Here is a 27,896-nt window from a genome sequence, read left to right on the forward strand (position 1 = left end):
GGGACAGATGAACTTCAAGTGAAAGTAAACAACAAGGAAATCTTGAAAAGTGTGAAAAGAGAGGCAGCAGGAGCCCTCTGGCCCTGAGCTCTTGCCCAATCCTGATCTACCCACTGGCTTCACCTTGTGTTCCATGAAATGGTAAAAGTAACAGCAGAAGTTTTCTCTTTTGTTTGTTTGTTTGTTTGTTTTTTTGGCCGTGCCATGCACCTTGTGGGATCTTAGTTCCTCAACTGGAGATCGAACCCGTGCCCCTGGCAGTGGAAGCATGGAGTCCTAACCACTGGGCAGCCAGGGAATTCCCTTTTTTTTTTCTTCAGAAAATTTCTATTCAGAGATGTGCACAAAGATTTCTGCCCAAGGATCCTCATCGAAGTATTGCCTTCTCCTGAAAACATAGAAATAGCCTTGATGTCTGTGGCAGTTTTTATACATGTCCACAGAATTTTTGCTAAGTCTTCAATTAAGAAGTGCAGTCAGTGCCTCCTCGTCTTGCATCTGGGCAGGCTTGTGACTGCTTCGATAGCTAGCGCATGTCAGAAGTGCCTCTACGGGACTCCAAGGACTGGTCAGGATAGACCATGCAGCTTCCACCTGGTTCTCCTGCAACACCTGCCTGAGACAACATGCACGAAGTGCCCTGAGACAACATGCACGAAGCCCTGAGACAACATGCACGAAGTCTGACTTCCCTGAGGTAGCCATGTTGCAGGAAACAGTCAGGATGGGTGCTAACCAGCCACCATCCATAACCTTTCCCACTCCTCACGGCCACACATCCCAGCAGACCAGATCCAAGGTGGGAAGGAAGCTGAAAGCTTAGGATATCTGTTCTTCCATTTCAAGAGATCTGAGGATAATGGCTATAGGAAAGGGCAGGAGAAGAGGAGATGGACAGCTGCCTTAGATGCCCTCTGGGGGACGTCCAGTGAGGTAGGTGGTCCTTCTTACCCACCAAAGGCATCCATATGCTAACAACAGCTCCCATTTATTGAGCACTTACTATGTGCCAGATACCAAGCCATGTGCTTTATTCATTTATTTATATTATCCCACTTAATCCTCACAATATCCTGAGGAGCTAAGTATCACCCCATTTTTCATTTGAGGAACTTGAGACACAGAGCCATTATTTGACTTGCCCAAGGTCACACAGCTAGTGAATGGCCGAGCAGGGTTTCAAACACAGACCAGTGGCCTCTATCTAGAATCCTGTACACCTGGAGGTCCTGAACCATGCAATAAAAAAGGCATAAAAGGCATCTTGATTGAAAAGGAAGAAATAAAACTGCCTTTATTCACAGACAACATGATCATGTACATAGAAGTCCTAAGGAATCTACCCCAAAAAGCTACGAGAATGAATAAGTGAGTTTTGCAAGGTTGAAATATACAAGGACAATTTACAGTGCTGGTCTACACTGCATCCCTATGGGATACGCAGCAAGCCCTTCTGGCCGAATCTGCAGGCTGACTGGGAGGTGGTGTGGCCTGCTGGTCATGAGCATGGCTTCTAAGGTCAGTTGCCATGGTGAAACCTGCTCTGCCACGCACTGGCTGAGGGACACGGGCAAATGACTTCCTCTCTGCCACAGTTTTCTCATACTTCAAATGGACTTTAATAGAGCAGGGGGGAGAAACAAGAAAAAAGAGTACCAAGCTCATCGGTTCACAGGGAGGATTCCTGGAAAGCATGCATGTAAATCTCTAAACCCCAAAATGACTGGCTGTGTTTGCATGCCTTTGTGGGGAGGAGGGGGCGTGCACTCTTGGGAAAGGGGCCCGAAGCCTCTTCTGGAAATGGGAGCAAGGTAGATTAGGCTTTGAGTACCAGGCCTCCCACCAACGTGCGATTCTTCAGAATGATGATTCCTATCTGCTCATCCTAGCATCTCCAGCGCCAGCACACTTCTGGAGGAGAAAACAGGTCAGCAGCCAGCAGAGCACATGCACTTTCGTCTGCAATTACAGCCTTCTGTCACCAGGTGGGTTCTGGAGCCCGCGCTGCGGCCCTGTGAACAGCAGCTGAAACTTCACAGAGTTACCTACAGAGAGCGATTTGGATTTTTGATCAAGGGTCCCACTGACTTCTCTGAAGTCTGACACCTGCACTGCAGTGAGAGAAGGGTAAGGCCAGGGGCCACCAGAGGCATCGGAAGCCTCATGGTGAGAAATCAAAGGAGAGGCAAGATTTGTAATGGGAAGAGGGGTAGTACCAAGGGTGACATCCCCCACTAGCCCAAGGAGGAAATCCCCTAGATGGGACCTACCAGTGAACACATCAAGGGTACATCTCTGCCTGTGCCCCTATCTTCCAGGGTTTAAGACCAGTCCCCCAAAGTATGTGGTCTTTGGGAATACCTGAAGCTCCAAATGGGGATGGTCTGTGTGTACAAGTGTGAATTCCAGTGTCTTCAGGTGTTTGTGTGTGTGTGTGTGTGTGTGTGTACAGCTAGATGAGGGTGCACAGAGAGGTGTGCCTGAGGGATGCCAGTGGGTTGGAAGGGTGACAGCCTCAGAGCCTTACATGCCAGAGCACAGGTGAGAACTCACACTTCCCAGTTTGTACACCTCCTTCTGGTCAGGAGGTCCTGGAGAGGAGAGGCAGGGCCTGGCCCTACACTGATGGCCTCCTTGCTCTTTGGTCTTCCTCAAGGAGGGTCTGGAAATGGGTGCCCAGAGCATTTGGAAATTCTAGGCTTTGGGAGTGCACTTGGCGTCCAGCTTGGTCCACCCACACTGGCTGCTTAGATTCCTCAAGTTGTCCATGAAAATAAAAAAAAAAAAAGTAAGCAAAGATTTGGGGGCAGTAACAAAGCAAGACACTGATATTTGAGAGTCAGCTGGAAACCACGAGGAATCTGCCAGTCCCTTGGGAGATTTCTGATTTCTCTGTGCTGTGGTCATCTCTCTGGGAGCTGACCCCAGCTGTGACAAAGGTGACTTTCAAAACCAGTAAGTGGAGCTTCCCTGGTGGCGCAGTGGTTGAGAGTCCGCCTTCCGATGCAGCGTACACGGGTTCGTGCCCCGGGCAAGGAAGATCCCACATGCCGCGGAGCGGCTGGGCCCGTGAGCCATGGCCGCTGAGCCTGCGCGTCTGGAGCCTGTGCTCCGCAACGGAAGAGGCCTCAACAGTGAGAGGCCCGCGTACCGCGAACAAACAAACAAAAAACCAGTAAGTGGAACAACTCTTCCTGCCCCCTCTCCAACTTCTAGACATTTTTCCTTTTCCTTTTCCATATTTATTTCATTTTCACGCAGACAAAAGCGTCAACCCATTCAGATGCTAAGTGATAAATGTTCCAAGTAATTTTTATTTTAGAATACAAGAGAGGTACAAATGTATTTACAGTTGTACATATACAATCAAATAATATATATCACAGTTTCGTAAATATCATTTTAGATAAATATTTACAAAGTTAAAGTGACCATTTTCTGGAAGTAGAACACAAGTTTTTGAAAATTCTATACATTTTGTACTTTTCATTAATATTATTATAGTTTATTTTACAAAACGCCCTACGGGAATTCTAGTAAATGACTGCAAGGTGGGAAAGGCGACACCAGAGGGCGCCCACGGTCGGAGCTTGGGGAAACTTGGGACAGAGCAAGGGCGGAACCTCCCGGGATCCCGCACAGCTCGGAGATGCTTTCCGGGCTGAGAAGCCAGTCTTGGCCTCCTCGGGTCGGAGAGTGGCGAGAAGGGGCGGGAAACTTCCTCTTTCCAAGCTTGATGTCAGAGCTGAAGGGGAGGAGGCATTGGTCCAACTCTCTCATTTTACAGATGGGGAAAGGGTAAACGGAGGCCCAAAGAAGGGCAGGCCTTTCCCGGGGTCCCCATAGTGGATTTCCGTTTTGCCTTCATTCTCAGCCTACCTGGCACATTTGTGCCTCGTCCATCCCCAAGGAGCCGACTTTCGGGGGAAGGTGGCCCGAAGGAGAGAAGGGCCCGCTTGGCAGGGAAGGGCAGGTCTCTCCGGCCTCTTCTGGCTGCCCCTGAACCCCTTCAGTCCCCAGCTCGCAAGGTCGCGTCCTTGAGTCCTGACATTGCAAGATACCAGTCTCAGGGGCGGGAGGAGGACACAGATGCGCGTAGTGTCCGGGCCTGCTGCCCACACTGGGACAGGGAGCTCCATCCCAACACGCAGCTCTCTGTGGGGGTGGTGAGGGCCCCCTTTCCCCGCTGAGGGCCCTCGGAGACTTTCGGTCCCCTCTCCTGGCACCCACCAGGGGGCTATCAGCCTGGGCAGCCGACTCCACAAGAGAAGGGAGACTCAGGGGTGAGGCCGAGCATGGGGATCCCCTGAAGAGGAGGCGGCCGAGCAGCTGCACCAGCTGCGCGGCCCGCGAAAAGGACGTCGCCCCCCAGTGTCCTCATCTGCGAAACGGGGCGAAGAGTGTATGCCTGGGCGTCATCTCTGGGGCGCACCTAGAGCGCCGGGTCCGGCGGCCGCGTGCCGCAGGGAGTGCGAGTCGGGAGGGAGAGCAGCCCCGCCGCGCGCCCCCGCGGGCTGGCCGGCGGAGGCGCGCGCGGGCGGGAGCGGGCGCGCCGCGGCGCTCACAGCACCATGGCCGGCAGGGGGTGCGCGGCGGCGGCGGCGGCGGCGGCGGCGAGCGCGGGCGCGTGCGCGTGCGGCGCGGGCAGCGCGGGCGAGTGGGCCTGCAGCGCGGCGCTGGGCGGCCGGTGGCGCGCGCTCTTCTGGTGGGCGCGCAGGCCGGCCAGCTGCGAGTAGGCGCTCTGGCACACCTGGCACTTGTAGGGGCGCTCGCCCGTGTGCAGGCGCACGTGGTTGCGCAACGTGGACGACTGGCTGAAGCGGCGGTTGCAGAAGCGGCACACGAAGGGCTTGTCCAGCGTGTGGATGCGCATGTGCGAGCGCAGGTTGCATGGCCGGCAGGTGGTGCGCGGCGGCGGCGGCGGCGGCGGCGGCGAGCGCGGGCGCGTGCGCGTGCGGCGCGGGCAGCGCGGGCGAGTGGGCCTGCAGCGCGGCGCTGGGCGGCCGGTGGCGCGCGCTCTTCTGGTGGGCGCGCAGGCCGGCCAGCTGCGAGTAGGCGCTCTGGCACACCTGGCACTTGTAGGGGCGCTCGCCCGTGTGCAGGCGCACGTGGTTGCGCAACGTGGACGACTGGCTGAAGCGGCGGTTGCAGAAGCGGCACACGAAGGGCTTGTCCAGCGTGTGGATGCGCATGTGCGAGCGCAGGTTGCTGCGCGAGTTGAAGCCGCGGTGGCAGATGACGCAGCGCATGCGGCCCGAGGTGCCAGCCGCCGGGTCCGCCGGGTGGAAGTCCTCTGGCCGCGCGGGCGGGGCCCGGGGGGGGGTCAGGCGGGGAGGAGGAGAGAGAGAGCAGCCTCGTTAGAACCCGCGCGGCCGCGGCCTGGTCTCCCTGTACCCCTCCCCCACGTGCGCCCCTCGCAGGGCCCAACCGCCTCCGATCGTCGGTGGCCACTGCGCAGATTGCTGGCGCTGGCAGATGGGTGGTAGCGGCAGCAAGAGACCTGGCCTGGGATCAAATAGTAGCTGGACTCCAGACCATGCTGCGAGATCTCAGGGACTTAGTGACTTAGCTTCGGGAAACCTCAACTTTTTCATCCGTAAAGTGGGAAGCTACTACGACCTCACGGGGCTCTGCACGACTACACGAGATGATCACAGAAAACTGACGTCTTTGAAGATTACTCTGTATTGATCACTTTGCCTGCCTGAGGCCGGATACGGGGAAGTACCAGGTTTGTAGTAACCTTCCGTCAATGGTAGTCACTGTTATAACTCCTCCTCTCCCCCCAAAACCTTTCATTTATTCATCCCACAAATATTTACTGAATGCCAACTATGTACCAGTGAACTGCACCTCACTTTTCTCATCCCTGAAATGGAAGTAATAATAGCATCACGCCCAAAAGGTTGCTGTAAGGATCAGAGAAATGGTTTGTGAAACATTAGCTGCACAGCAAGTGCTGGATAAACAGTAGCTCCTGAGCCTCAGGTTCATCCTCTAAAAATAAGGATAACCACATATCACAAGGGTTTTATGAGGACCCATGTGGGATGACACCTGTAGAAGGTTTAGCCCAGTACTTGGCAGGAAATAGGTCTTGAGCAAATGGTCTCTACCGTGATAATCAGCGCCCCACCCCACCCCGCTACAGCACACACACAGGCACACACTGCTCTGCCTTCATTCAACAGGTTTATACTGAGCACCTACTCTGGGCCAGGCTCAGCCCCAGGAACAGGGCAGGGAAATGTGGACTGAAAGCTGGAAGGGAGCTTAGAGATCATCTCGCCCAACATCCTTCCTTTACAGGTGGGTAAACTGAGCCATTTCCTAAGATTGCACAGCAGAACTGGGACTCAATCCAGTCTCCTACTGCCTGGCCCGTTGCTTCTCCACCACACGCTGCTGCTGCTGCCTCCACCCGGTCTGCCTCCAGACAGTCCGTCTTGTCCAAAATCAGAACTGTCTTCCATCTATGCCTGGACCATGGCAGCGGCTCCAGGGGCATTGGCCTCCTTGAACCAGTAAGTCCCATGTGCTTGCTGCTGCTGGACGTGGAACCAGGGTCCCCAGAGGCCAGGAGCCTCCCTGCCAAACACACACACACACTCTCACTATCTCTCTCTGTGGCTTCCGTGGCTCCCTTGTCATTGTGGCCTCATGGGGACTACCTACCATGCTTGTTCTTTTTCTGCTCCTCCCCCAGCCCGGGCACACCAGGGATCCCCAGGAAGGTGTTGTGTGAGTTTCCATACCACACCAGCAGCTCCTGGTCTGGAGGGATCATCTGTAGGGAAGGAGGCAAAAGGAGATCAGGAAGGCAGCAGCCCGGGGGGTGGGGGTTCCCTCACAGCCGGGAGGGGCTGTCCTGGTGCCCACCTTGGAGACTTGGATACAGTCTCAGCCCGAAGAAAGGCACACTTGGGTCCCTTTCCTCCAAGCTATCCCCGGCAAGCTTCACAGACACGGAAGGCCTTGAGTTGCTCTGCCCCTCTGCCCCCCTCTGCCTGGACTTCTCGCTGTCGCTGTCCTGGCTCTGCTGCTGGGACCAGAGCTGTCTCCTGGCCACACAGGAGCTCCCAAACTGACAGCAGTGGAACAGGGACCTTGTCACAAGCAGAAGTAAAGGAAGAAGGAAGAGCTAGAAAACGTTTCATTTCTCTCCGAGGGGAAGCAGAGTCAGCCAGCCCTCGGGTCTGTGGGGCTGAGCCAGACGTTCCCAAGGAGAGTGGCCTGCGGGGCACCCTGTGGTTCTCGGTTACACCCTGGCTGATGATGTTCCGGAAATATCTCTCATCCAGAGCAACCACGAGGCAGCGCCACGTCACATACCCTTCTCTCCCCATCACAGGGCTCTGCCCGACTCCCTGTACGCAGCTAAAAAAGAAGCATTCAGTTCAGTGAACACCTCCACCTCCGGAAATACTGGAGCACACAGCCTTAAACGAGATCCGTTTGCCATGTCCTAGGTCTACGGCAGAGAACTCCACAAATGGTGACAGGGCTCTGCTGCTCCCAGGGGAGGACTGCCCCAGGGACACGGTGCCGGCAGTCAGGAGGGAGGGCTTTGCAGTGACAATCCTGCTCCTGAGGTGAGGCTGACCCCGCCCTCTGGCACAGCCCAGGGGCCCGTCACACCTTTGGTGGAATCACACAGGACTCCGTCTAGGGCTGTCTGAAATCACACCAGAATAGGGCCCTTCTCCTTGGCCTCCATGGCCACAGAGAAAGCCCCCTTCTCTTCCCTTTCGTTCTGGCCTGCAGACCCCCGATCTGCTCGTCACACCTTCCTTCCTCTGGTCAGAGCCAGGAAGAGCTTCAGAGCATCACAGCCAGCCCTGCTGGACCCTGAAAGGAGAGGGAAGCAGAGAGAGGAGGGGGTGGGAGAAGTGAAGCTCCAGGGGGCCTAGACAATGTCCATCCTCCTAAGACTCAGCCAGGGGTCACTGTGCCCCTTCCCAACAGAACCTACAGCCCATGGGGTGTCACATCAAGCCTCAGGGACAGTGAGTGATGAAGAGCCCGGCAGAGGGTGCCACACCAGCTCGGACTGACGGGGTTTAAATATGGAAAAACCAAATGCAGTCCCGGAACCCAAGGAAAATTAGGCAGCGCATCAAAGAAAGCAGGCAGGTTAGAATCTGGCACCACAGCAAGAGTCCTCGAGGCCTCTCTCGTCATTCATAGTCACGGCCGCTGTAAAGGAGGCCAGCGGGGGTCAGAGCTGGAGGCCCTGCTGGAGAAAGGGTGGAGCTGAGAGAGTTTTGTGAACCCCTTAGAAAAGAGGGTGATGGAGCTAAAATATTCAAAATAAATTCACCGTGAAGGAAGCTGCTGAGAGATGGTGCCGGTGGGCCCTCGGTCGCCAGGTCCCTGGGTGACCCTAGGCAAGCACTCTGTCTCTCTAAGCTTGTCTCCTCAAGTGAAGGGGGTGGAGAGCATGATCCCTGAGGCTCCCCCAACTCTAAGACTCTGATTATGTCACCTCTGACATTGTCCCAACCCCTGGCTTCAATTCTCAGACGACACCAGATGTTTATACATCACGGTTCTTCTAAAGCAACCAACCCCTTGTCCAACTGTCTGTACACGCCCCTTCCTCCTGGAGACCGTACTGCTGAGGTTCCTGGCTCAGGCCCTGGGCTCACACACGTCAGGGTCCACTTGGGCTCCCCACCTGCTGAGCGTGTCACTTTGGGCAAGGTGCCTTCTGCCACTGGTCCTCAGTTTCCTCAACTGCAGAACAGGGACGGCCCTTTCTGTAGCCTCACAGGGCGCTTGTCCGGGCTCAACGGGGCCACGCACTTAAAGCTGTTTGTACTATTTTCCGAGAGCTCATCAACCGCTCAGAGAAGCTGGCAGCCATCTCTGGGACATAGGGTCCTTCAGTGACCATCAAGAGCGCAGGCTGGGGACTTCCCTGGCGGTCCAGCGGTGAGGACTCAGCGCTTTCACTGCTGAGGGCCTGGGTTCAATCGCTGGTCGGGGAATTAAGATCCCCCAAGCCGCGCGGCGAGAAAAGCAGCAGCACAGGCTGGGCCCACATGCTCCCAGGACACCAGTGTCCCTCCGGTGCCACCTCTTCCCTGGCCCATCTTCCCCGGGGGGAGGCACAGATGTGGGATGACAGTTTCAGCAAGTCGCCAGTGGGAGCTGCATCTCCACCCCCAGACGTGCAGTCTGGGAATCAAATATCTAAGTCAACACCGGCCTTTTCATTTGAATTGACTAACAATTATTATTAAATATAAAACAGATATAACAGCAACAACAATCATGGTGGTGAATGAGAAGCCAAGAACGAATTCTGAATATTATTATTGAAAGTGGTGGTTGGGAATCATATTTTTAAAAGAAGAGCTTTAATATTGACTGCTGTAACACTGAGTCATGTATTTACTGACACATTTTTCAAATGTACTAAAATTAATTTTACTAGTGCATTTTTAAAATTAAAACAGACACAAAGCAGTATATAAGGAAAAGTAACTCTCTCTCCCACTCAGGGCACCCAGCCACTGTGGCCGGTTTTCTGCGCATCTTTCCTCAGAAGGGTTTGTCGTTCTGAGACCAGTTTTGTTTTTAATGCTGATTTAAGGTGCATGACGAACAGCATGATGGAGCGGAGTGACTTTCATTTTCTACAAGATGCATCTGATTTTTTAAGAATTAATGAGCACATATTACGTTTATACAAAAAAATATTTTTTTAAGAGAGAAAATCTATTAAAAAGAACCTACTAGAATTGAGAATGACACACATCCCCAGACAACAAGAAGCCTCCAGCTGTAAGGCAGTGCTGGGGAAGGCGGCCTCACTCGCACAGAGGCGGGGCACTGGAGTCTCTCTCTGCCCTTCAGAGCTCTGGGAAACCAGCAGCAGCTCCTGGCCTGGACCTCTGGCATCTGCTTGCTCCCAGACACCCCTCATGCAATGACCCCAGAGATGGAGACCAGGAGTGCCAGGGAGACCCACAGTCTCTTCCCTGAGATCTTAGTACCGTTGTCCAGAGGCTGCCAGGGTCCCATCAGCCAGTCACCTAAGAGCAAAGAATGGCCACGGTCCCGTGCAGGCCTCCTCAGTAGCCCTGTTTCTTTATGGCCAACACTCTAGCCTGGCCCAGCCAGGGCTTTCCACGGGGGCTCGGAGAACGAGAATCAGCTGCTCATCTACTTTTCTGGGGATCTGAGACTGGCTCAGGATACACAATAAACACAGCAATTCCCAAAGAAATGAATCCTGTACCATAAAATCCACATCATCAAGACACGGGGTGAAGATCAGCGCCTGACTCCTTGGTTGACAAATTATATAATCTCCCAACTGGTGCCTCTTCACCTTCCCTGTTGGCCCAGAAGTTCTGTCCTGACCCATTTCTGAATTTTTATTATCAGTTGAAAACATTTGGGGGTTTTGGTTTGTTTTCCTAATACAAATTCACGTCACAGTATTGAACATGCTCCCAGGAGGCTCTGATGTCCTCCCGTCCCCCGGTGGTACAGAAGCCCTTGTCTAGAAGGACCTCAGTGTCATCTGGACGAATATCAATTTCCATTGTACCACAGATGTCCCAACACACCAATTAATAGAGTTCCAGCAAATAGATATTGGCCAGGGAGGTCCCACGGCGTGGTGACCAAGGGCTCCACCGTGGGGTCACACAGGTCTGGATTCAAATCACAGCTCAACAATCTCCCAAGATCTCCCTGAACCTTAGTTTCAACGTCATTAAAACAGGGATAGTGATAGCACCAGACTGAGTGGATTTGATTTTTTCAAAGTTGCTAAGACCCTTAGCACCGTGCTGGCACATGGTAACTGCTCCACAGATGGTAGCATCATTAATTATGCTTATTATTAAAAACCAAAGTGCCTAACTGCACCCACCGGTGAGTAAGATCAAAACGAAAATGGTGCTTTGCCCTCATAGAGGTAAGAAAAAGAGAGATGGGGCTATGAAGCTCCAGGGGGAAAAAACCCAAAACAAACCTCAACTGCCTGAAATGAGAAGAAAAGCAGCTGAAAGAAAAAGCCCACACTTCAGGGCACAGTCATTTGCCAAAACCTCAGGAGGGGAAAAGCCTGGGAATTTTCTTCCCAGTTCCAAAATGCAAAATTTTCATAGTTTATTCCTAAATCATTTTCTTGTGTTGAGTTTTGGGGTCAAAGTTCTTGCTTCCCTGGGGAAGCTGGTTTCTTTGCCGGTTTTGTTTTCTTGGGAGAAAAGGGTCCGTGTGTCCATTTTCAACCCAGCCCCCATCACCTAGAGAAAGACTTATTCATTCAACATTTAGTGCCCATTTGCTATGTGCTGGGCACTTTTTAGAAATGTCATTTTAGGCACCTGAGGTTGAAGATAGCGAGGGGAGAGCCTGGGATAACATGTTGGTAGATCCAGCCAGATGCATAAACCCCACCTAGGGATTCTGCACAGACTGGCCGGCCTGGAGACCCATCACCCTCGTCTCCGTTTGGACGGCTGTTAATTTTGTATTTGTGGGAAATTTTAGAGCAGCAGTAGTATATTCTGCTTATTGAATGAAGATGTTTCTTCTCACTTTTTTTTGGCAAGTAATGGGTTACTGTTATGAAATATACACAGTGGTTCTGAGTGACGGAAAGATTAAGAAAACAGGTCATGGCACAGACCCTTCTTGGCTCACACACACGGACAGAACAAACAGCCCACGAATTCGAGAGGCGTCCGGGGAGTGGCCTGGAGCAGCAGAAATTTCTTCTGGACAAGCCCTGCTGCATGGTGGTCACACACACCTGGACACACAGCTAGTCCAGTAAGTGGCGTCTGACATTTTGACACATTGCTTTAAGAAAATTGCCACCACGAAAAATGTACCTAACTTCACTTATTAAAAGTAAAATGGGTGATATTTTGTGTTTCCTTATTCGTCACTCCTGCACTCGGCTTGCTAACTCTGTAAAAGCATGAATAGCCAAACCGGTGGTATCTACTTATCTTGATCATATACGGTAGATTTTCCCAATCCTCTTTTTCCAACTTAAATTCCTGATTAGATGTAGATGACTTTTAAAAAAATCTTATAATCTTAGATTCCTCCATGGAGATACACTTCAGCCACCTTGTCCTCCGACTCTGAATTTCTGTATAAACGTCTATTAGTATTTCCTGACTCTGTTCAGCTCTCAGCCAGTGTGACCTGAACAGCAAGATGAGACTCAGGCCGCCGCATCTGATGCTGTGGGGAGTCCTTTTGCCAAAATCATACCAGCATCCTTACCCTCTCTCCTGTGTGTAAGCACGTGTGTGTGTGAGCGTGCGTGTGTCTGCGTGGAGGGCTGGAATGATTGTGTGTCCCCCATCTCATCTGTTTCAGGGGGGCCGGAAGCAGTGTGCAAATGTGAGGACGCGTGTGAGGTTGAGCGGGTAAAGGGGGGTGCTCTCTGCCAGGAGTGAGGTTCAGCCACACATGAGGCTGATCCTAGGATGTCTAATGGGAGGCCCTTGCTCCCATAGGGTGGCAGCCCAGCCAACAGTCACAAGAAACACCTCTGTCCTCAGCCTGGGCCACCGTCAGTCCTATCCTCACACTGTGCCACCTCACTTGAGCCCCAGTCCAAGGACGGCTCACCTTTCTTTTTTTTTTCTTTTGTGTCGCACAGCTTTCGGGATCTTAGTTCCCTGACCAGGGATTGAACACGGGCCCCGGCGGTGGAAGCACCGAGTCCTAACCACTGGACCGCCAGGGAATTCCCAACCTTTCTTTACCCTTCTTGGTTCTCCTCAGGTCCAGCCCTTGGCTGGACCACACCAGGGCCCAGGCAAAGGCCATTCTGCTGTCACTCCTGGAAGATTCCCAGGGGCCCGGTTATTGAGGGACAACTGTCCATTGCCCCTCAGGGCCTTAGAAAGACATGGGGCTCTGAGTTACAGGAAGAAAACGGACTAAAGGAAAGGAGAGTCATTCTCTGGTCTGGGGCGGGGGGCTCCTTCAGAACACCCCCAAACTCAGCCAAGCCTGGCCACACCCCAAGGGGCACCGTGTTTCTCCCTCCACAGAGGAGCAGAAGCGTGGGGTCCAGAGGACTATGGGGGGAAGAGCCCCACCACCTATGCAGAGCGCTCGCCACCAACCTGCCACAGGGAAGCTGGGCTGCCTGCCCCCTCCTGGGCCGGATGCTGAGCAAATGTCCCGCCAAGAGACAACGTGCAGGGAGGGTCCTAACAGCATGGCTGCCTCGGCTACCACCTCCCGGCTACCAACACTCGGCTTGCTCTGTGCTATCATCATCTCCCCAAACACTGTGAGCCTGTCTGCCTCTGCCCAAGCGTTTCCCCACTGGGGACACCTCCTTTTCCCATCCTGCCTGAACCTCTCCCTGCCCTGGGCCTGGCCTGCTCCTCTGACAGCCCCTCCCACCCACCACGGGATATGCTATTTAATCTCTCCCTTTCTCTCTCATCTGAGAAGCTTCACCCAGCTCAGACATTAGTGTTAGCATCCCGCACAAATGCCCATGAAAGCCGCTGAGTCTGCCAGTCATCAAGTGAGACCCAGCAAACTGTAGGTAATCACAGAATCCTCCCTTGTGGATTAAATACGTGAGGATTAAATACGATAATGCACATACAGTGTCTAGGAAAAGCCTGACGCCACAAGTGATCAGGATGTGATAGCTGAGATAAGAGTCGCGCGTGGTCCACCCGTCACTGGTGACGGGCAACGCACAGCCAAAATGCTGCTGACACAACGCCCTCTCTCCCACCCAAATGCTTTCCCTGGGCCACCTTCTGGTGTCTCTCCCTCTCTATTTCTATGGCTTCTCAACCCCAGCACCCCCTCAGCAGTTATCTGGGGACCCCAGCTGAGGTGCTCATGAGATTCACGATGGCGTAAAGTGGAAAGTTCTGTCCTTTCTGATCTACAGCAGAAAGCTTGCCCTGGAGGTCGTGCTCCCAGAGACAGTGATGCATGGGCCTCAGTCCTCCAGCCTGGGCAGGGCCAGCTGGGCCAGAGCATACGCCCCTCTCTCCACCTCAGTCCCCGGACACAGCTGCCTGCCTCCCCCGCCCCCGCCAGCTGCACGCGCCGCCCCCTACACAGCAGGGCACACTCACCTCAGCGGCTTTGTAGAAAATGCTAGTGCCGATCTGGACCACCTCCAGGTTCTGCTCTTGTTCGTTGCGTGCGCACTTGATGTAGGTCATCCAGCTTCGGTGGTCCTCCTGGCTGGCGTCGATGAAGTAACGCACCGTGCCGTCCTCGTTGAACACCTGCGCGCAGGTGAATCGGGGGCCAGGTGAGGCGGGGCTGTGTCCTGTGTGCCGCCCATGGCCAGGGTTAGGCCCCAGGCTGGGCACATCCACACGCTCTCTCTCTCCATCCTCACAACAGCCCCAGGAAGTGGACGCGGCTATTATTGTCTTGGTTTTCCAGCCGATGAAAGGGAGGCTCAGAGCAGTACAGTGACTCGCCTGAGGCCAGCTGGCTAGAAGTGGCCAAGAGGGAGTCAGTCTCCAGGGCCCCACAGTCTCCTGCTGCCAGGTCCTCCCCATCCCCAGATGCAAAGCATCTCCGAGAGATCACTGAGCACACAAAGTGACATCCACTCCAGCTAGTTCTCTGGGGATGCAGAGGTGCTCCCCAAAGCCGCGGAGAGCACTGGCCAGGACCTCAGCGGGGGACACAGAAGAGCCTCGAAAGGGAAGGCTGGCTCACTGTGTCACCCTGGCCTGGCCCAGGCCCCTTTTGTGGGAGCTACCAAAAGTACTCAGAAACCAAACTGGACCCCAACTTCCTAACCCAGCAACAACTGGAGATGGGAACCACGGCCCAGGCCTCCAGAGGTGGGAGGAGGTGAGGTTAGGAGAGGCCTCATGGCCCTCTGCTCTCTTCCTTTGCTCCTGTGACCAGGTGCAGGATTTGGCCCATCCTGTCTCCTTAATGGTCTGCCCGGTGGTGGGGAGCCATGGGGGAAGGAGGGGAAATGACATTAGGGAGAGGGTGCCTCAGCCTGGCCTCCTCAGGGTGAGACCCCCAAGAAGAGGAGGTGCTCTGGGAGGGGCTTTGTCCCCAGGGGGGCCCTCCCTGGCATCTGGCACCATTGTTGGGGAGGAGGGTCAGAAGAGCCTGGATGGAAGGTCAGTTTCCTTCTGTAAAATGGGAATAATAACTCATGGGGCTGCTGAGAACATCTGGTGGAATGCAGGCCCAGCGCTCACAAAGCCAACTCGGTGCCAGTTAATCGGTGTTCATTTCCAATGCCATTATTCTGCTTGGGTTGAGAAGCCCGACTCCCAAGGAGCACAGGCTCCCTTCATCCCTCCTTCCAGCCACCCTCACCCCAAGGCCAGGGCTGGCTTTGAGGGGCTTTCCTTGCTGCTTCTGGAGTGAGGGAAAGAATGCAGGTGGCTGGGCAGTGGCTCCCAGGAGTGGCTTGCCAGCTCTCTGTGGGACCCTGGGCAAAGGGCATGGCCTCTCTGGGTCTCCACGCCCTCCTCTGAGAAGCGGACCTAACAACGGACGCGATCCCTAGGGCCGGCCAGAGGAGAGTGCCTTCGCCTCGCGATTTGGGGAGGAACCTCCAGGCATCAGGTGGCGTAGGATCCGGCCTCAGGGAGCGTCAAGGCCTGGCCCAAGGCTCCCGCAGCTTCCAGCGAGGGCGAAAGTAGCGGCTAGACGCCAGGGCCCCACCCGAAGCCCGCAGCCCGCAGCCCCGCAGCCCGCGCGTACCTCCCACATGAGGTTGTTGTTCTTGCAGATGTCCACGTGCTCCGGGGCGATGACGCGGCCGGTGAAGGGGCCCATTTCGGTGCCCGCCTTGATCCACGTCTTGGAGAAGATGCCGAGGCCCTCGCCGGGGATGGAGCTCTGCGCGATGATCACCTCGGCCGGCAGCACCAGGCTGGACAGCTTCTGAACCTCTGTGGCCGCCAGGCGTGGGGACTGGGTCAGAGCCTGAGGCAGGGGAGGCCCGGCTCTTCCCCGGGGGTGGAGGTTCAGCGACCCGAGTGTCCTCTGATTGCAGCCCGGGGACCCTCCGAAAGCAAGAGGTGCTTTGGGACTCATTTCGAGGAGAGATTTTTGTTTGTTTGTTTGCCTTTGTTTTGTTTTTAGTCTCTCCGCGAATTCTCAAAGCATCCACAACCTCCCCTGCCCTCCACCCCGGCAAAGATTAAGAACTACTGAGCCGACCGCAGTGCGTGGCTTTACCAATGGGTAAACTGAGGCCCGCTCCCACGAGGGGGTGACGGCCCAGCCAAGACTCTTTCGCCCTGTCTGGTTCTGGGCCGATCGTGCGTCGCACGGCGCTCACTGCGCGTCGCGGCACCGAGCACAGGGCACTGTCGGAGGACCCAGGACGCCGTCAGGGCTTCTGACTCCTTTCGCGGTGCGGGCCTCGCGCCCGGGGCGGGCTGGCAGCGCCCGGAAGGGAAGTCTAGTTTCGAGGCGGCGGAAGCTCAAAAGAAACGCAGGCGACGGCGGGCCGTGTCTCGCGCTCTCTGGGTGACCCCGGGCGCGCCTGGGTCCCTCGCTGCCGCCAGGATCCGGGGTGCCAGGAAGGGCAGTGCCCGGATCGAGGCGAGCCGCGCAGTCGCCTCTCTGGGCGGACAAGAGCCGGGGCGGCCCGCAACCTCCGGGGGTCCCCCCCCCCCCCCCCCGGGCGCGCCCGGGCACCGGACCAGGCGGAGTCCGCGCCCACTTACCTGGCCTGCGTTCCCCAGGACTGTCGCGGCTTCGGCTGCCTGGGGCCCCCCCCAGCCCGGCGCCCCCCCGGGGGCCCCCCCCCCCCCCGCCTGGTCGCGCAGCCGGAGTGGGAGCGGCGAGGCGCACAGGGGCGGCCTCCGTGTCTTACAAGGTCCCCCTCTAAGCTACCTGGGAAAATACCCGGCCAGCGGGCCAGCTGAAAGGGGGGTTTAAACGGTGTCCATTGCGGCGCGGCCGGCAATTTGTCACGCTGTTAAAGTGATCGCATTCATTCGGCTCCATTCGAAAGAAATTGCTAATTCTAAATTCATTAGCCCTGGAAGAATGCTGTAGCAGTAAATTGTAGCTCAATGCGGAGGGGACTTGTTTAAAAGGGGCCGAGGAATTCCCCTTACAAAAAGGGGGGATTAGATGGTTGACATAGCGTGAATGGAAGTGGAATTAGTCTGCACGGTAAATTAAGAGAGGAACAGAAATCGTAAAGGGGGAAAAGGGGGCGGCGCGCAGAGATGCCAGCGCCGGGGAAAGATATTGTTTGCGGGTTGATGAATGAGGAGTAAGAACTTGAGACATCTTAAAGAAAAGAAACTTTTCTTACTCTCTCTTTCTCTCCGTCGCTCTCTCCGCGGCTTTCTCTCCCGTCCGCCCGCCCTCCGCCCCCTCCCCAGCCCCCGCTGCCTTTTAAAGTTCTTGGTTTAAGTGGGAACTTTCGCGGGTCAAGCCCAAGTTAACTAAATGAATTTAAAACCCCCTTCTTTTTGAGTCAACTGCTATTACACGCCTAGTAAGGCTTTAAATGCCGGGAACCCGCCGGCTCTAAGGGGTGAGGGGCGGATGGGGAAGCGCTGGGGCGGCGCGCCCGGCCGCCTGGACGCCGAGATCTCTTCACCGAGCCGCGCGAGGTGGAGGTGCTCCCCGCCCCCGGCCCCTCCCCGCCCGGGCTTTGCTGCTCGCTCCCTGGTTCGGCTCGCGGGAAACTGAGTCACACGCAGCATTTGGAACGCCCAGATTGGCGCGAGCTGCTGCGACGCCCCGTGTCCCCGCCGCGTCCTGCGCGTGTGGGCCCCGGGAATCAGGGGCCGCGGGGAGGAGGGGACGCTATCGGCCTCGACGGCGCGACTCACCGCCCGAGAAGGACTGCGCCAGGACCTCGGCGGTGAAGGCTGTCTTGGGGCTGGCGTGGTGGCTCTTGTCTTCGAAGAGCTGCTCGCCCAGCACGTTGCGCCAGCGGCCGTACAGGAAGCTGTGCAGGATGTCGGAGGTGATGACCTCTGCCAGCGCCAGCCCCGGCGCCTTCAGCCCTGTCTTGAGCACCAGGGCCTCAGCCGGGAGCACGGAGCCCATCATGGGCGGCCCGGGGCTCGCCGGCGCCGGGGACGGACGGACGGCCGGGCCGAGGCGGGGATGTGGTGGGCGAGTGGGGAGCACAGGGGCGAGAGAAGAGGGCTGTGATGGGGGAGGACGAGGACGCTGGAGGTAGCGGGAGGCGGGGGGCGGGGTGGCTGGGAGGAAAGTGAACGAGGGGGAGCGAGGCAGAAATGAAGAGAGAGATGGAGAAATCTGCGGAGATGGCAGAGGCGGCGCGGAGGGCTGGAGAGCCAGGGGTGGAGGCGGAGGCGGGTGCGGGGAGGGGGGCGGTGCGGGGGGGGTGGGAGGCGGGTGGCTTCAGAGAAACGGCGGCGAGGGGCTCTCGGCCGCGCGCTCGCCTCTCGCACACCCGGCCCGGACGGTCTTCCCCTTGGCAAAATCTCAGCGCCTTTATAGAAGCCGCAGTGACCCTCCTAATTGGTTATTAATGACCCCCTGACGTCGGAGGACAGACTTCTTGTACCCGGCCCGGCTCGAGGAGCCTCCGCCGCGAGAGCTCAAGGGGCGGAGGCGCTCGGGCCGCTCGGAACGTTCCCCCTGCGTCCTCCCGCCCCGCCCCGGCCCTTCCACCCCCCTCCTCTTCCTCCTCCTCTCCCCGTGGGAAGTGCGGGGCAGGGAGGGAGGCTCAGCCCGGGGCGAGGAGAGGAGGGGACAGAGCAGGGCAGAGGATCGCTCGGACTCCGGGGACCAGACTAGGCCGGAGAGGACGCCTGGCCTCGGGCCCCGCGCTCAGCCGCTATCCTAGGCCGGCTCTGCGCTCAGCATCCCTGCCCGGCCGGGCCGGCATTCACCTCCCCTACGCTCCCTGGCCCGCCCGGCCCGCCGGGTCCCGCGCTCTCCCGGGCTCCACGCCCCAGACTGCGGTAGTCGCCCTGGAGCCCGCAGGCCCGGCGCAGGCCGCGCTGAACTCCTGCGCAGACGGCGCTGCGGAGGCCTGCTCTTCGCTTCAAACGGGCCGCTGCAGCCGCCTCGCTCGCTGCCCGCGGCCGGCTGTCAAACTCCTCCCGGGGCGGACAGGGCTGCGGGGCGGGGCTGCCGTCGGGGCTGAGCCCGGCCTGAGACGGCTTCGTAGGCGACCGTCTCCCGGTCCTAGGGGGCTAGGTCGGGGTCGGGAAGGGCAGACCGAAATCCGAGATAGCCGCGGGTCGCTTGGAAAAGGCTTTCCTTACGGAGGCAGGGGGACCGAAAGGGGTCTCCGGACCGTCGTGAATGTGAGCAGCGGCTGTGCCCTGGAGCGAACGCCCTCCGAATCTGCAGGCAGCCCCGGGCCAGGCCGCTGTGTGCCCTCGGCTTAAGGCTCGAGCCTCCAGGCTCCTTCGCTCAACTGCGACGTAGGGAGGCCCGCTGCGCCCTGCACTCTGCTTCCTTCTTGCCTCCTAGCTCTCACCCTTTCTCTTCTGGCCTCCATCTTCCTCTCTCCCCTCTTCCCTACTCGCTTCCGTCCCCCACCCCACCTCAACCTCGTCCCACCGGTAGACTTTCTTCGCGGAGGTTCCGCGGTACCCAGAGCACCAGCGCGGTCTTTCCCCGGAGACAGGGAGCTGCTGAGCCCGGAGCCAAAGCGGGAAAGGTCACCGCTTCCTGCGGGCTTTGCCGCTTCCCAGGGTTAGCCTCATCCCCACCTCAGCCCCAGACAAGGGATGGGGAGCACAGAGACATCTCCATCTGCTGAACTCCTCAGCCCTCCCCCCGCCCCAACCTCCCCGCAACGTCAGATTCCGATAATGGAGCCGGGTTTTCTGGACGTTCAGGGCAGTGCGTTGGGCTCACGGTTAGCTGGAGGAATCGGATTCCCCAGGCCTTGTCCTCAGAGAGGGGACTTGGGTGGAGAGGCAGGGGGCCTGGCCTTCCTACAAGGAGTACCGTCCTCAGGAGCCTTCGCAAAGTGCTCCCTCCATCGCAGGGTCCTGCCTTTGCTAAGCCAGCCTCACACCTGGTGGCCGCAGACACCCGGGCTCCGCGTACCCCGTTCCGGCCAGTGGTCTCCTGGCATCCCGGGGTCCGCATCGGGGCGTAGAGTAAGGAAGGCAGCAACCACTGGCCTTCAGACCCAGAGCCCGGGTCACCTCGAGTCTGATGCCCGGGAGAAGCCGCACTGGGCAGCCGGGGCGACCGTCGGGCCCGGCGCCAGCAGAGGGCAGAGCTGCGGAGGAGCGAGGGCAGCCCGTGGGTTAGGGTCCCAGAACCTCAACTTTCTTCCAGACGTCGTCGGAGAGTCACACTGGCTCTGGCTTGGGCCCAGAGTTCGCGTCTGAGGCGGGCGGATGGAGTCCGGGCATGGGAGCCTCACCCGCGCCTGGGCCTCGGCTTCTACAAAGACTTGATGGAGGGGAAGAGAGTCGCCAGGAGCTGCAACCAACCTCAGCGCCTCGGGGAGACCAAGGAGGGATGAGGACTGCTGTGCGTCCTTGGGTCGGCCCTTCCCCTCTCTGAGCCTCAGTGTCCTGATGTGTGCAATGGTTTGGGTTGGACTTTGTGAACTGAGGTTTCTTCCTGCCTTGTCTCTCTGGGTCAGGTCACTTTCCTCTGAAAGCCCCGAGGATTCCCAGCCCACACCCCACTGAGAAAAAGTCCTCAGCTCTGTGCGGTCCCTCCGTCCTGGGGGTGCAGCATGGGGGTCCTGGACAGTAGCTCGGGGTCAGAAGATGAGAGGATCGAGGGTCCGGACTGCGGCCAGGGAGCCCTCTTCTTTCCCCTGGACCCGCAAACCCCGGGAGAGGTGCTGGGGACGGGGCGGAAGCGGAGGCGGCCCCGAGCGTCTCCTCTGCGCCCTCAAGTTTTGTGCTTCTGTTTAGCCGCAGACCCACCCAATCGCGCCCCAGGGAAAAAGGGATCTGTAGGGAGCGCCCCAGTCTCAGGGCCCATTGGAATTGGGGAGCAAGGCCCCCCGCGCTGGCATCTCCCCTCGCTGAGATCGCGAGGGAAAACACCGCACGTTCTGGGGTTTCTCCGCGGATGAGCCGTGTAGATCTCCGCGGGGCCCGGGCGCGGAGTGTGCCCGCACCGAGCCCCCTCCCGTAGCCCCGGCAGCCTGAACTCGCAGGCACCGCCCCCCTCGCGGCCGCGGGCCGCCGCTCCGAGCTCTCTTCAATATTCATGGACGTTAATAGAGAGGCCCCCAGTATATCGGTCCATTGTGGGCGGCTCGTAGGGCTTGAATAGGCCCCGGCCCCCTTTCTTCGGCGCGGCTTCCCGAGGGGCCAGGCCAGGAGTGAATGGCCCCGCTTCCCGCCCCGCGCCCCCTCCCCCCTGCGGGAAGAACATCTTTATCCCCGCCGCCGCCGCCGCCGCCGCCGCCGCCCGGGCCCCCATTCACGCGGCCCGGGCTCCGGGCGGAACGAATCAATCGGCCGCGGCTCTTCGGAGGTCAGCCTCATAGCCCTGGCAGCCCCGTCTCCTCGCGCCCACGGGAGTGGAGAGAGGGAGGCGGCGGCAGGCCGACGGACCCACGGGCTGAGGGGCACTGGGTGGGTGGGGAGGTGGCAAGGGCACGGGGACATCGGGAGGGGTGGCCGGGCCGGGGCAGGTGACGAGGGCCGCAGTGCCCGGCGGCCGCTGGAAGCCGGCTGACCTCTCCTTGATGCCCTGTGCAGGGCGGATCGCGGAGAGGACCGGGGCTGCTGCCCAAGCCCGGAGACCCGTCCCACCTCCCCTCGACGCACCCGCACTGGCCCCTTCGGGTCCGGCGGCCGCACCCGCAAGGCCCAGGGCACGGGGTGGGGGGCAGCCTAGGGCTCCCCAGGCCACGCTTCTCGGCCCGCAGGCCACTTTCGTTCTCGCCTGTGCGCCCAGGTCCGGACAGCGCTCTTCCAGGAGCGTTCGGAGGGGAGGCCGGGTTCCTGGCTTCCACGCCCTCGCTCGGCGCCCCGGCCCGGGTGGAGGGGGCGCTCGTCGGTCAGGCGGGGCCAAGGCGCACGGGTCCCCGCCCCTCCCGCCCCGCCGGCCCTAGGAGGCGCAGAAAGGAGCCCATTGTCCGCCGGGAAATACATTTTTGGGGTCCGAGTGAAAGCCCGTCTTTCTTTTGAACTTTAGAAGAAAGTCTTCTGCCTAGCCCCTCAGAGGGAAAGATTTGTTCCCACCTCCCGGGGGCCCCGCGCGCCTCCTCCTCCCGAAACATCTGCCAGGGGAAAATCCACCCTGGAGGGCAGATCGCGCTCGCTCTAAGCCCCTCGAACTCATTAAAAAGTTATTAGCGGCGGGGGCAGGTCCCGCGCAGGTATCGATCGGCCAGAATGAGCCAGAGGAAGAAAAGGCGAAGAATGTGGACGAGCGGCGCCCGACCCCCCGCCCCGGTCCCCCGGCCTCCGGCGCTTCAGCCCCAAGGCGGGAGTGGGGCCCCTGCGCCGTCCGCGCGTCTCGCGGTCCGCGTGTCCGGCTGCCTCCGGCGGCTACTCGCCCCTCCCCTGCCCGGCGCCCCCGCCCCTCCTCCCGCACGCGAGTTCCCGTCTCCTCCCGCCGCTTCCCTCCTCCGCTTCTCGCGCCGCCGTCGCGCGTCCCCCAGCCACTTCTCTCCTCTCCCTCCTTCCTCTGAGCCTCTCCTTTTTCGCGGGCGCTCCGGCTCCCGCTCCGGCTTTCTCACACCCTCTGGGCTTCCTCCTCCCATTTCTCTGTCTTGCTGTCTGAGTCTCAAAATCTGTCTGGTCGCCACGCTCGCGTGGCCTAGGGAAATTCCTTCCCCGCGTGGGGCCCGTGTGCCCCCTCCCGCGTTCCCGCGGGACGATTCGGGGCTCCGGGGGCGCCCCGGCTCGCGCGTACAAAGGAGCTACCGCTGCCGAGGTGGGATGGGAGGCGCGGGCCGCAGAGACGGTTTCAGTCGACGTGACTCGGGCCGGCCAGCGCAGGGCCGCCGGGTGGAGTGGCGGCCGCAGCGCCGTGAAGGGACAGCGCCCCTTCCTCAATCTAATTAGCCTCCGCGGCCGCGGAGAGACAAAGGCGCGCCTCGGGGCGCCCACGTCGAGCGCGTCGGCGCGGAGCCGGCGCCCCGGCCGGCAGGTGACTGGCACGCGAGCCTCTCTGGGCGCCGAGGCCCGGGTGCCCCTTCTCCTGCGCCTCCGGGAACCTCCTCCAGCGTCTCCCAAGCCCGGACCCCCAGGCCCGCCTTTGCCACCGCTAGAGTCCTGGCCGATCAAGGCAGCGGGATGGAGGGGTGAGGCATTTGGGGAGGCTGGACCTCCAGGGGGACGCGGCACGGCTTCAGGAGGCGTAGTGGGGCCGAGGTGGAGGGAGACGGAGGCAAAGAGACGCCGAGATGGAAGGATCCAGATAAAAATCAGTCTGAGACGTGGAGACACAAGGACACAGAGAAATGAAGGAAGCGGAGGCAGGGATTCCAAAGGAGCTCGAAGCTTGGGGAGACTTCTTTGAGTTAGAGAGACTGCGGAGAGGCAGGAATGGGGAGGAATGGGGGTGCCTCAGACACAGAGATTGGGGGTGGGGGTGGGAGTGGGGGGAGGGGTCGACGAAAGCAGGCAGGAAAGATGAAGGGGGGGTCGGGTGGGGTAGGTGGGAGACGGGCGGGCCCCTTCCCTGCCCATCTTTCTCCAGGCCCTCTCGCCTGGCCCCTCACCCTCACCAGCTCTCTGCCCCTCCTGTGAGTCTAGGGGCAGCCAGAGGAACCATCCCTGACTCACTCATGCCCCTTCCTTTCTCCAGAGGCCCTTCCCACCCCACACTCAGCCTGCTGGCCTTCCTCCTGCATCTCTGGGCCCTTGTACCTGCTCACCCTACCCCTGGGATGTCCCCAGAGCAGAGAGGGTTGGCACAGGGAGTTGTACCCTAAAGGTGCAGCTCCCTGCCACCACCACTGCCACCCACACCATCTCCGGCCTCATGGGGAATTCTGGAGGCCCTGGTCATTCCTTTGTTCCAGAAATATTTATTGAGTGCCTATGTGTGCCAGGCTCTGGGCAAGGCCCTGGGGGGAGCAGGTGACCAGGGCAGACCCAGTCCTTGCTTTCTCTGACCAGCTTCCAGGGGTGGGGCACACTCTGGTGGGGCCAGAGGTGGTGGCAGGCTCTCCCAGGCCAGCCTGGTGGCTCTGGCACCTCTCTGGCTCTGATGCCTCTGTCCAAGTGGCCTCATCTGTAAAGTGGGGACAATCACCTGCCTGTCTCATGCAGCCTGATGTGCCCGGTGTGTGAGCTGACACTGAGGAGATGCCTGTGGCTGTCGTCTTCATTCTTGTCCCCTCTCCAAAGACCACTTGGCCCATGTACGGGTCCACTGGCCCCATCAGGAGATGCCCCAAGCACCAGAGACCTGAGGATGCGAGTCCAATTCTGACTCCAGCAGGTACTGTCCGGGAGCCAAGGTTCCCTCTCTGAGCCTCAGTTTCTTTATCTGCAAAATGGGGATAAGAATAGAAACTCCATTGGGAGAGCTGTCATGAGAGATAAAAGACATCATGCGTGGAAAGCTCATAGGATAATGTACTTGATATATCAAAAACATTAGCAACTTTATTACATTTAAAAGTAACGGGCTTCCCTGTGGCGGAGTGGCTAGGAATTGGCCTGCCAATGCAGGGGACACGGGTTCGAGCCCTGGTCCGGGAAGATCCCACGTGCCTCGGAGCAACTAACTCCGTGCGCCACAACTACTGAGCCTGAGCTCTAGAGCCTGTGAGCCACAGCTACTGAAGACCGCACACCTAGAGCCCATGCTCTGCAATAAGAGAAGCCACCGCAATAAGAAGCCCACACACCGCGACGAAGAGTAGCCCCCGCTCACCGCAACTAAAGAAAGCAAGCGCACAAAAACGAAGACACAAGGCAGCCAAAAATAAATAAATAAATAAATAAATAAATAAAAATTTAAAAAGTAACGCATGTCCGTGCTTGAAACTTAGGGAAATATAAAAGTACAAAAGTGGGTACCAAATATCGCCTACAAAGGGACATTGGAAACCATATGCTAAGGAAGCTGATCAGTATGCTAAGGAGTCTGTGTTCCAGTCCATGTCTTACAAAAAGCAGTTGGAATGAAAACCACAACCACCACCACAACAATAATATAATTAGCATCTACTGGGCATCAGCACTTTTAAATACTTCACATGGATTTTTCTCAATCCGTCCTCACCCCAACGCACTGACGTAGCCGCTATAATTGTCTCCATTTACCAGAAGGGCAAACAGGCACAGAGAAGTTTTTGGTGTCTTAGGAACCCTTCTGGTCCCATCAACGGTGGACCTGACCTCAATGGCTGCTGTAGGAAGGGGGTTATTTTCTCACAAAACAGATTGCAGGGGTAAGTAGGCATAAGTTTGCTTAGCATGTCAAGGATGAGAGGCCCGAGGTTCCCTCTGTTCTCATGGTCACAAGGTGGCTGCTGCAGCCCTGCCATCACAGGTGAAGGTGAAGGGGGCAGTGTCACTGACATGCCCATGGTCACACACAGTGAGCAAAGAGCAGAGCTGAGACTCAAACTCAGGCAACCTGACTCTAGGGCTGGGCCTCCACCACTGTCCCGTACAGCCTCCTGGCTGGGGCTGCTAAATCACAGTCGTGACTTAGGTGGACCCGTGCACTGTCTGCCAATGCCAAGAGGCTGTTCCCGTGGTCAGGGAAGCACCTTTCACTTGCTGCGGAGGAACTAGGCATGAAGTGTACAGAGATGAATAGGCATATGCTTCCAGGCATGCTGGTGTGAACAAGCTTGAAGGACGATGAGGCCTCTGGACTTGCTGACCTTCTCTGGGCGGCATGAAGGAGCTTCTGTGTCCCAGCAAAGTGACATCTGGGGACCGCCTGCCCCTATCAAGCTGGCACAGCCAATAAGCTAGGGGAGCTCAGATCCTCTGAACCCTGGGGCCCGGTTAGGATGTGGGAATAGAGGCCGAGGCCCAGCCACAGATGCTCCCACCTGAGTAGACATGAGCCAGTGGGACGGGTGTCCTCAGGCCCGAGAGGCTGAGCCAGAGGGACCCACTGCCGGGGACCAGGCCCGTCCAGGGCTTTTCTTTTCCCCCCATTCGTTCCAGCCAGGGCCTCAGACTCCCTGGGCCTCCCTGCCTCCAGCCTGTATCCTGTCCACAGAGAGATGCCTCTCCCATAGCACCTGATCACCACTGCTGTCCTAGTTTCAAAACCATTGGCAGCACTGAGGACAAAGTGGTTCTGGCTCCCGCTGAGAGCTCCTTTTTCTCCTCTGCTGCACTGGACCCGGCACACGCACACGAGACTATGAACAGCTCATATAGCAACTCTGCAAGATAGGTTCCAACATTCACCCCATTTTACAGCAAAGGAAATGGAGGCTACGCGAGTACTGGATGCTCTCCAAGCCTGGGCCCTTCCCTTCTATGCCTTCCCTGCTCTCTACAGCCAGAGAAGAAAGCCCTCAGGGTTGTATCATCATATCCGTGTGCCCCATGCAAGCCAGACAAGAAAGCCCTCCACATGCCCCCATGCAAGACTCTAGAGGTGTCAGGATATTAATGTTAAACTGGGCTGGATGGAGATTTTTTTTTTTAACTAATTAATTTTATTTTTGGCTGCGTTGGGTCTTCGTTGCTGTGGGCGGGCTTTCCCTAGTTGCTGTGAGCAGGGGCTTCTCTTTGTTGTGGTGCGCGGGCTTCTCATTGCGGTGGCTTCTCTTGTTGTGGAGCACAGGATCAAGGCGTGCGGGCTTCAGTAGTTGTGGCACGAGGGCTCAGTAGTTGTGGCTTGCTGGCTTAGTTGCTCAGCAGCATGTGGGATCTTCCCGGACCAGGGATCGAACCGATGTCCCCTGCATCGGCAGGTGGATTCTTAACCACTGCGCCACCAGGGAAGGCTGAGATTTTTCAATGTTAAACTCATTTACATCCTCCCACCTCTTCCCTCCTCTTTGTCCAATGGCAGACTTTGGGCAATCAGGGGACAAGCTCACCTGAAGACCAGTTAAATAAGGTATAGTTACAATGAAAGGGAAATGTGCTGCTCCAGCTGTCCAGTAAGTCACAAATTGTATTTATTATGGAGGCTTCTGGACACCCCAGACTCTCAGAGCATCATGTATTTATTTTAACTATGCAAATATTTAATGCACACCCACAGTGTGCCAGGCTGGACCTGGAGGCTGGAGCATCAAGCAAGGGAGTGTCGTGTCCTGCAGCATCAGTCCAACCCTGGTAGCTTCCAGTCCCAGAGACGTTAGTTAAAGGTTGTTTAGTTCAACCAGTATCTACGAAGAACTTGCACCGTGCCAGCCCTGTCTGAGCGTTGAGAGGCTGAAAAGGACCCAGCTGGTCTCCACCCTCAAGAGGCTGATGTTTTCTGAGCAAGCCGGGCACATCCTCGTGCCCAGGGTGAGAGATACTAGCTGGAGTTGTAACATTCTTCTCCATGGGATTTCAAGGAGAAAAGCCTCGCCTCCTTGATCTCCAGCTGCTTGGAATATCCTCTTCCCCACAGCTCTCGTGAAGGGGGTGCTTGGAGACACCAGCCAACTGTGCCCGGTTCTGTGACAGCTCTGTGTCCCCACCGTGAAGTGAGAAGCTGCACTTTCACATCCCTGGACGGGGTGGGGGCTTCAGACGCTGGGTGAGCGGTGAAACGCTTTCTTCGGATGAGATCTTAGGAAGGAATCTAATTAGAAGACAGCTATAGGACTTCTGGGTACAGCACCGCCATGTAGAAAACTTGGAAGTCATCACCCTCACCTTTACAAATGGAAAATCAGCAGTTTTTCTTGGACCCATCAGAGAACGGAGGTTGCAAGGCAAACTGTCACGCTGCCATCTGGAGGGAAGGGGGACTCTGGAGGATCACAGCTGAGATCTCTTCGCCTGGAGCAGAATCCCTGGAGTCACAAACTGGTAGGAACACTGAATGGCAATTTTTTTTTTTTTTTTTTTTTT

General features: G+C 57.7%; 1 protein-coding gene across 1 annotated transcript; it reads right to left on the bottom strand.

The window, feature by feature from the left end:
• Positions 1-4,561: 4,561 nt before the first annotated feature.
• Positions 4,562-18,033, bottom strand: PRDM12 (PR/SET domain 12). Its single transcript, XM_007453140.1, has 6 exons — positions 17,811-18,033; positions 15,712-15,902; positions 14,097-14,252; positions 6,676-6,787; positions 4,891-5,293; positions 4,562-4,814 (listed from the first exon to the last, which is right to left on the bottom strand). The coding sequence occupies exons 1-6, from the start codon at positions 18,031-18,033 to the stop codon at positions 4,562-4,564; spliced, it is 1,338 nt and encodes a 445-aa protein (XP_007453202.1).
• Positions 18,034-27,896: the final 9,863 nt, after the last annotated feature.

This window comes from Lipotes vexillifer, unplaced genomic scaffold (assembly GCF_000442215.2).
Source record: "Lipotes vexillifer unplaced genomic scaffold, Lipotes_vexillifer_v1.1 scaffold149, whole genome shotgun sequence".
NCBI lineage: Eukaryota > Metazoa > Chordata > Mammalia > Artiodactyla > Lipotidae > Lipotes > Lipotes vexillifer.

Bases quoted from the DNA above. Each gene is read 5' to 3' on its own strand.
- PRDM12 (XM_007453140.1), bottom strand. From the start codon at position 18,033: ATGATGGGCTCCGTGCTCCCGGCTGAGGCCCTGGTGCTCAAGACAGGG. The intron at 14,253-15,711 runs GTACGCGCGGGC...ACCTGCGCGCAG, and splicing joins ACAACAACCTCATGTGGGAG to GTGTTCAACGAGGACGGCAC. The intron at 5,294-6,675 runs GTAGGTAGTCCC...CCGCGCGGCCAG, and splicing joins GCAGAAAAAGAACAAGCATG to AGGACTTCCACCCGGCGGAC.